A 9,186-nucleotide genomic window follows, 5' to 3' on the forward strand; every position below is an offset into this window, starting at 1 on the left:
TGACAAGCTGTGATGTGGGTGCTGGGAATTAAGCCTGGGTCTCCTAAAAAGCTGCCTATATTCTAACTACTGAGTCATATCTCCACCACCACAAATTACTTTAAATAATCATAAGGTTGAGGAAAGTTTGTGGACACTTTGCTCATTTTAATATTTAGCATATTTTAAATTATGATAAGTTTTTGAAATTTTATTGTTTAATGGAATGCATATTTTACTTGATAAAGTACTATATTCATTATATATACATAAATTCATATGTATATCTTGATATTTTTCCTATTATTGTTTTAAAGATAAGCAACATCTTTTGAAACTCTGAATATGCCAGTTAAGAATTAAAATACACATGCCTATATTGCAAAGCACATAGAGAGAAAGTGACAAAGTGTTTGACCATAATTCACTTGAATCCTATTTTAAACAGCTTCGAGCAGCAGCACATTCCAGGCTTATCATATAGGCTGCCTCAGGGTTTATGCTGGTGTGATAGAACATCATGACCAAAAGCATCCTGGGGAGGAAAGGGTTTATGTCAGCTTTCCATTCCCAGGCCACACTACCTCACTGAGGGAAGGCAGGGTAGGACTCCAGGCAGGAACCTAAGGGCAGGAACTGAAGCCAAAGCCCTGTATGAATGCTGTTTACTGCCTTGTTCCTCATGACTTGCTCAGCCTACTTTCTGATGCAATTCAGAACCACCTGACTAGGGCTGGCACAACCTCCATGACCTGGTTCTTCCCACATCATTCACTAATTAAGAAAACACATCACAGGTTTGCCCACAACAAACTTAGGAAAGTAACATATGGTTCTCTCTTCCAGATAACTTGTGTGGTACCAAGTAGATACAAACAAACAACAGAGAGGTATTTAGTCCCCACCCCCAAAAAATAAATGGAAAAATAGTTATATGTTTACATGAGAAATCATTTAAACTAATTATGAACCTTAATAAAATGGTCATAAAGAACATAAAAGGACAAAAGTATACTTCAACTACCAATAATTACCTCAAAACCAAAATAAACTACCTGTATACCATAGATTTAAAATAACAAAACTTGGAAATACATTTTAGTGATATAGATAAAATTTGTCCATAATGTACAATTTTAACTGCAAAATTTTGCTAATGACATGAAATAAAATCTAAATCTGTAAAATAGGGTGCATCTTCCTGACTAATTATTAGATCGCTGGTGCCAAAATGAAGTTCAATTTCTTTCTGACCATATCAGAAACCGCAAGCATGTTCAATGCACCTTCTCGTGTTCCGAGGAAGATCATGTCGTCCCCCCTTTCCTAACTGCTGAGACAGAAGTACAATGTTCCATCTATGCCCATTCGAAAGGATGATGAAGATCATGTTGTGCAAGGACAGTACAAAGGCCAGTAATGTGTAATTTACCATATAGAAAATGCAAAAGCCAAACTGACGGCCGACACAAATAGTGAACATTGAAACAGCTACACAGAATTTTTAGCCACCAAAATTACAAAAACTTTAACATCTGGACAATGTCCGGGGTAGATGAGAGCATGGAAAAATGAGACTCTCATATGCAGCTGACCAAATGCTGACGTTTGCTCTGAGTTTTGAAAGCAGTTATCTAAATGCACTAAAATGTAGCGAGTGCACAGCTAGACCCAGCCACTCTGCTCCTGGGTCTCTGTGCTGCTGAGATAACAGCAGGGTTAGGAAGTGCTCTGTGCTTAAGAAAGGACTAAGGAACCAGGCCATGGTGGCACAAGCCTTTAGTCCCAGCACTCAGGAGACAGTGGCAGGCAGATTTCTGAGTACAAGGGCAGCCTGGCTTACAGAGTGAGTTCCAGGACTACCAGAGAAACCCTGTATCAGAAAAAGAAAACAGAAAGATATAAGGACTAAGAATGATTGGCCCCATCTGGAATTAAATATCCTTCAGTATTTGTGTGTTAGAAGGACATTTAAAATGACACACTTGTCATCTGAGGGTAGGGAAGAAGGTGGAGAGGAAAGAGTATGGGTGGATTTGGTCAAAACACATTTTACAATTGTCTGAGAGTCTCTAATAGAAACTGCAGCGAGAACTTCTGAGAGAATAGGATACATCTAGTGTTGTGATGCTAATTACTGGCTGGAAGGTGAAAGGGGATAATAAAGAACTTGCCTCCAGGGTGGCGCTGGATCTTATTTTAAGAAAAAAGTTCTGAGTGTTTATAACTACACATGCTATTTCTGCAGTAACCCCGTGAAACCAAGGACACAAATCTCCTGGCAGCATTTTCAGGAATGAGGTAGAGGACGTGAATGAACAAATAAAGTTTCATTTCTTATTGTGCTTCTCACTCTATTTCCAAAAACAATTAATAAAAACAGCCTGGTGACGCTGAGAATGTCCGTGGGCCACACGCCTAACCGCAAGCAAGGTTTACAAGCCACACTACTGCACAAATCGTGTGACTAGTCAAAGACTGTGCTGAACAAACGGAAATGACTGGTGTGATTGACAGCCCACTACTCAGTAAGGGATAACTTCATCGTCCAAAGCCAGGTCTCTCTTCATGTGCTGAGGGAGAGGAGAGACAACATACCTTAGAGAGTGCCTTTCCCTGGTGGCAGTTGATCCCGCCAACGAAGACGATATTGGGCATCACAGGTCTGGAGAAATCCAACACAAAGTCAGTGCGTAACAACCAAATGGACACTTGACTGAAGAGGTCTTCCACGGTTACTGGGGTCTGCAGAACTTCAGAAGCAATATCTGTAGCAGTTTTGAAGAAACTGGGGCAAAATGCATGCTCACCCATGTAGGCGAAGTGGTTCCGGACTCTCTCCATGAAAGTCATGGTGTCTGTGAGTTTCAAGAGACCTCTGGGAACATAAGAAGGAGGACTGGGGCACTGGGCACCCTCTTCAAGATAGTGGCAAAATACATCTCTTGCAAAGACCACAGATGGGAGCGACAAGTACTTGGCAATAGTCAAGCCGCACATATCAAAAGGATCCAGAAACACAGCATCAAAAGAACTCTGCTTCAAGTACTCCACTAACTTCTTGTCCTTAAACAAATCCCTACAGTGTGAGAAACACAAATCAAAGAAACCTTGGCCTGGACTCGTCAGAAAAAATGCCAATCCCTCTGGCTGAGCTTCCCAATGAGCATCAAGAAAAACCTTGAACTCCCGGTTTAAATCCTCTATGGTGTGAGAAATTGAGTACGTCTTCACAGTAATATTCAGGGATTTTCCCAGTTGCCAACTCACCTCTGGCACGACTACCACCACCTCATGCCCATTGTGGATGAGCTTCTCCACAACCGACCTCATGGTGAACCAGTGGCTCCCATCCATGGGCACCACCAGCAGCCTGCCTGCCTGGGCAAAGCCAGAGGCCAGCAGCAGACACACACACACAGGAAGGGAGGGAGGGAAACACGCAGGAGCCATGGAAGAAGCACAGCCTGAGGCAATCCAGCTGCTGAGAATCTGAGCTCTTCTGTCAAAGGAGGAAGTGTGACTGAGTTAAATCTGTTCTCTCAGTTGGGCGTGTACTAACACCATGAAGAAACAACAATCCCTGACAATGATTTACTTGGACAACAGTAATAAATGATAAAATATTACAAGGCACTCTCGCTTGTGTTACAGATAAGATCTTTTTCTCCAACAGAATTAGGCAATTTGAGTTTAGAAATAGAGACGAAGAAATAGCCTGACCCTAAGGAATCCAAACGTTTTCACCTAAGGAAGCAAGTTTCAAACAATCTTACCATTCTAGAATAGGTCTCAAAGCAGAACCAGACTGTTTCCAAGGGATTTGCTGCCACTGGGTCAAAAACCTAGGGGGAGAGTGCTTAGCCTGGCCCTGCTCACAGACAGTGTTTAGAAACAACTCTGCCAGATGAGCAATGCTGCTGTCTTGGCGCATGTGGAGTAGAGATCTTGTTCCACTTCCCAACACTGTGTCCTCTGAATTGCTGACATAAGGGTGAGAAATCTCTGCTCAGACAACTGCAGGGACTAAAAGGAAGGGAAGGTAACCACCATTCCTGTTACAAGGTCCCAAATTCATGCATCCTACCCTGCAGACAACCTACAATATTCTATGGAGAGGCTGGGAGCTAGGTCGTTTTTCTAGTCAGTTACCCAGGGACCTTCTCCACAGATCCTAAAAGACCCTTGGTTTCAAGGGTGTTTGGAGATATAAACCAGGCCAGCGGATGCAATTAGCAAGAGGCTTCTTTATTGTTCACAAGCGCTTGTGGGTGCCCAGCTCCCGCTAGCTAAGGCACCCCAAACAAGCTCTCCATCCTGCATTTATAGGATTTTACAGGTTACATAGTGGGGGAGCATAGCAACAGTAATTTCATTGGCGGGCTTAGGTCATCCTGGGGACAGCCCCGTTTGTCTGTTCCCAAGTTTGCCGCAAAGCTAGATAAAGCATACTTCAGCAATTTGACAGTTGCGATAAGGTGCCCTAGGGAGCTTGGTCTGGTCAGCTAGTATCTTGACCAGATGCAAACCATAATATATCCTGCTGTGGCACCAGCTGAGCCTTGGGACTTTCCGTCTGCGGCTCAGTTAAGTTCAGCAGGGCACATGGGTATGGGGCGGCGGGGGGGGGGGGGGGGGGGGGGGGGGGGGGGGGGGGGGGTCTTTCATTTACTTTACAGCCTCCATTATCAGAGCTCATCAATTAAACCATTGTCTTTGTCCACTGTCTCCTGGTACCTCCAGATGTAAATTGGAGTCTTATGCCTCTCTTCAGGTGGCGCCAGTAGTCCATAACGGAGACAGTGTCTAATCCAGAGGTCACACATCTCTGTCTCCTAAAGGTTAACTCAGTTCACATCTGTCATTTATCAGGGATGGCCAGGACACCATTCTCAATTTGTAGGGGGAAGCTCTGGTCTTGCAAATAAAACTGCCAGTTGTAAAATGACCTAAGCTTCCCAAGAACCTGAGAAAATAGCTCACTGTGAACAAATGATCCTTGATCTGCTGAGAAAGCAGCTGATAGTCTGTTCTCATTCTCCTACATTTATAGCTTTAGATTTCTTTATTTCTACATTCTTATTTTTGGAATCTATATTTTTATTTTCTTATTCTTGGCCTCTTCAATCCATGCATTTGTCTATCCATGGTGCCACTGCTGCATCCGGGGGCTTGTTCCCCTCGTGTTTACAGAGAACACTGCTGCCCCCACACCTCATGCGGGTTTTTCTCCTAGGAATTGGTTTAAAGTCCTTTCTGTATACATCCCTGATTGAGAGAGCTCAGGCATAAGGAAACTGTGGTGTTCACTGTTGAGAGCATCAGGCAGCCCTACACGGGGCTGTATCACTTTATCTTCTCACCAGGCCTCTGTTAGTCTCTGGTCTCCACATAGACTCTCAAGGTATTTTTCCCTCTTGCTGCTTCGCTTTAGGTTTTGTTTTGCTTTTTGTCTTCATGATGGCGTGGGTAGCATCTTGTAGATCCTACTTGCCTTTCTGTAACCACGCCTACGTCCTGCCTGATCTCTCCCAGACAAGAAAGCAAGGCTTAATTTTGAAAGGCCTAACACGGGAGTCTCTTCAGAAAGAACCTCATCTCTCTTTCGCATGAATGAACTGAAAATCTCTCATTCACCAAGCACACCCCAGTGTGTGATAAAAATGCCACCCACTATCACCTTTGCCTTTCAGCACAGAGTCCAGCCGGAATAGCTGCTCAACCTAGAGAGACGTTTGTTGAGCTGAATAAACTTTGGGTCTGATTAATTTTGGTACAAGAGGTATTTTTTTTTATTTTTTGCAAGTACATTTAAGTAATAAATTTCATTTATTTTTTTAAGAAACAGGCATATCACTTTTTTGTATTTATACATTTTTTTATAAAATTATTATTTATGTGTATGTGTGTTTTGCCTCCGTGTATGTATGTGGAACATGTGTGCAGTATCCGTGGAGATGAGAACAGCTCCCTGGACACAGAGTTAACATGACAAGCTGTGATGTGGGTGCTGGGAATTAAGCCTGGGTCTCCTAAAAAGCTGCCTATATTCTAACTACTGAGTCATATCTCCACCACCACAAATTACTTTAAATAATCATAAGGTTGAGGAAAGTTTGTGGACACTTTGCTCATTTTAATATTTAGCATATTTTAAATTATGATAAGTTTTTGAAATTTTATTGTTTAATGGAATGCATATTTTACTTGATAAAGTACTATATTCATTATATATACATAAATTCATATGTATATCTTGATATTTTTCCTATTATTGTTTTAAAGATAAGCAACATCTTTTGAAACTCTGAATATGCCAGTTAAGAATTAAAATACACATGCCTATATTGCAAAGCACATAGAGAGAAAGTGACAAAGTGTTTGACCATAATTCACTTGAATCCTATTTTAAACAGCTTCGAGCAGCAGCACATTCCAAGCTTATCATATAGGCTGCCTCAGGGTTTATGCTGGTGTGATAGAACATCATGACCAAAAGCATCCTGCGGAGGAAAGGGTTTGTGTCAGCTTTCCATTCCCAGGCCACACTACCTCACTGAGGGAAGGCAGGGTAGGACTCCAGGCAGGAACCTAAGGGCAGGAACTGAAGCCAAAGCCCTGTATGAATGCTGTTTACTGCCTTGCTCCTCATGACTTGCTCAGCCTACTCTCTGATGCAATTCAGAACCACCTGACTAGGGCTAGCACATCCTCAATGGCCTGGGTCTTCCCACATCAATCACTAATTAACAAAATGCACCACAGGTTTGTCAACAGCAATCTTAGGAAAGTAGCTATTCAATTGTGATTCCCTCATCCCAGATAACATGTGATAGCAAGTAGACACAACTAAACAGCAGAAAGGTCCATGGCCCAAAAAAGAAAATAAATGGTATAATAATGGTGGAGTCTTTGCAAGTTTTATGTGTACATGAGAAATCTTCTAAACTAATGAAGTATCTAAATAATATGGCCATATAACACATAAAAGGACAAAAGTATACTTCAACTATCAATAATTACCTCAAAACCAAAATAAAATACCTGTATACCATAGCTTTAAAATAACAAAACTTAGAAATACATTTTAGTGATGTAGATAAAATTTGTCCATAATGTACAATTTTAAGTACAAAATTTTGTTAATGGAATAAAATGAAATCTAAATCTGTAAAAATAGGGTGTGTCTTCCTGGCTAAGAAGACACTATTAGATCACTGATGTCAAAATGAAGTTCAATCCCTTTGTGACTTCTGACCATATCAAGAACCCCAAACATCTTCAATGCATCTTCTCACATTCAGAGGAAGATCATGTTGTCACCCCTTTCCAAAGAGCTGAGACAGAGTACAATGTTCCATCTATGCCCATTTGAAAGGATGATGAAGATCATGTTGTCTGAGGACAGTACAAAGGCCAGCAGATTGACAAAGTAGTCCAAGTGTCCAGGAAGAATTACGTCACCTACATTGAATGGGTGCAACTAGGAAAGGCTAATGGCACAACTGTCCGTGTGGACATCCACCCCAGCAATGTGTGTACCACCAGGATAAAGCTGGACAAAGACCACAAAAAAAAGATCATGGAAAGGAAAGTCAAGTCTCGACTAGTAGGAATGAAGAAGGGCAAATACATGGAAGAAACGATTGAGAAGATGCAGGAGTAGGGGCGACTCAGACAGTTTTCATTAGACTGCATAGAAAAAAAAAGACAATATCAAAACATGCCAGTATTTCTCCACTTAATGAAAAGAGTTAATGCAATATGCACACAGCCCTAATGCGTGTTTGATCTGTAGAGTTCAATAATAACATTTTCAAGGGTTTATTTTAATTTGAGTACCATGTGACTGTATGGGTGTGTGCAGGTGTGTGAAGGTGCCCAGAGGGCAACATCAGGAGTTGGATTCCTGGGCAGAAGCTCGAGGTGGTTGTGAGCAGCCTGGCATGGCTGCTGGGAACCAACCCTGGGTCCTCTGCAAAAGCAGCACCAGCTCCCACTGCTGAGCTGTCTCTCCAGCCTCAGCAACACAATTTTTAAGTTTTAAGGGAGAATATATTAAGGGAATCTTCAACACAATTTGGAAATTAGTAAGCGTGGGATCTATACTAAAACCTGCTGCAGAGGCAATCAATGGAAACACAGGGTTGATGGAAGCAGACAGAAGCAAACATGGAAGAGTAAGACCTGACAGAGACGTGTTGAATGACTGTCAATGAAGGGTGAAGTCCTTCCTCAAACAGAGTTAGTAAATAGCAATCGTCACTCAATAGCAACTAAATTTACACACCTATACCATGTAGGGTCACGTTGTCAGAAAAATATTGTCAGCCTTAGAGGAATTAAAAATGCCCATATATGAGGTCCTGTAACATTATGATATTTTAGTCTTCAAATCAGCCATACATGTTAAAATTTAGATAGTTTTTTAAGAAAAAGTTACCATTTAAAGTGAAAGAAAAAGTTAACTGACCCAAAATATAAACCATGTCAACAAAAGATGAATAAACTGTAGAGCCTGAGCGATGGCTCAGTGATTAGGATAACTGGCTGCTTTTCCAGAGGATCCCAATGCAATTCACCGAACCCACAGGGCTGCTCAAAGCCATAAGTAACTCCAGTTTCAGGTATCTAGTGCCCTCTTCTGGTTCCTATGGGTACTGCATGAATGGGAAGTCCAAACATAAAGGCAAAACACTTTACACATAAAATTTAAAAAAAACTTGAAAATAAACAGCTAAGTATAAAAGTGCAGCACATATTTGAATGATCAAGTGTTAATATATCTGAACTCTAGAGGCTGGTAGAATATAGAAAAAGGATAAAAGGATGGCAACGTGTAATTTAACATAGAGAAAATGCAAATGGCCCAAGTGACTACCAGAACAGATAGTGAACATTGAAACAGCTACACAGAACTTTTAATCACTATAATTAAGAAAACGTTAACATTTAGACAAGATCCGGAGAAGAAGAAAGCATGGAAAATTAAATCAAATACAGCTGATCAAATGGTGAAGTTTGCTCTGAGTTTTGAAAGCAATTATCTAAATGCACTAAAATGTAGCGAGTGCACAGCTAGACCCAGCCACTCTGCTCCTGGGTCTCTGTGCTGCTGAGATAACAGCAGGGTTAGGAAGTGCTCTGTGCTTAAGAACGGACTAAGGAACCAGGCCATGGTGGCACAAGCCTTTAGTCCCAGCACTC

General features: G+C 41.5%; 1 protein-coding gene across 5 annotated transcripts in view; it reads right to left on the bottom strand.

Moving 5' to 3' along the window:
- The window catches only part of LOC126514270 (UDP-glucuronosyltransferase 1-6), a 124,824-nt gene that overhangs the window by 96,691 nt on the left and 18,947 nt on the right, over positions 1-9,186 (bottom strand). For 2 of the 5 annotated variants that reach the window (XM_050163077.1, XM_050163074.1), the window contains exon 2: positions 2,578-3,249. The exons of the other annotated variants lie outside the window; for them this stretch is intronic. In XM_050163077.1, coding sequence (XP_050019034.1) covers positions 2,578-3,249 — 672 coding nt within the window. The remainder of the gene's footprint in view (positions 1-2,577; positions 3,250-9,186) is intronic. 5 annotated transcript variants of the gene reach the window in all.

Source organism: Alexandromys fortis, unplaced genomic scaffold (assembly GCF_014885135.2).
Source record: "Alexandromys fortis isolate MF-2015 unplaced genomic scaffold, M_Fortis_MF-2015_v1.1 scaffold_139, whole genome shotgun sequence".
Taxonomy (NCBI): domain Eukaryota; kingdom Metazoa; phylum Chordata; class Mammalia; order Rodentia; family Cricetidae; genus Alexandromys; species Alexandromys fortis.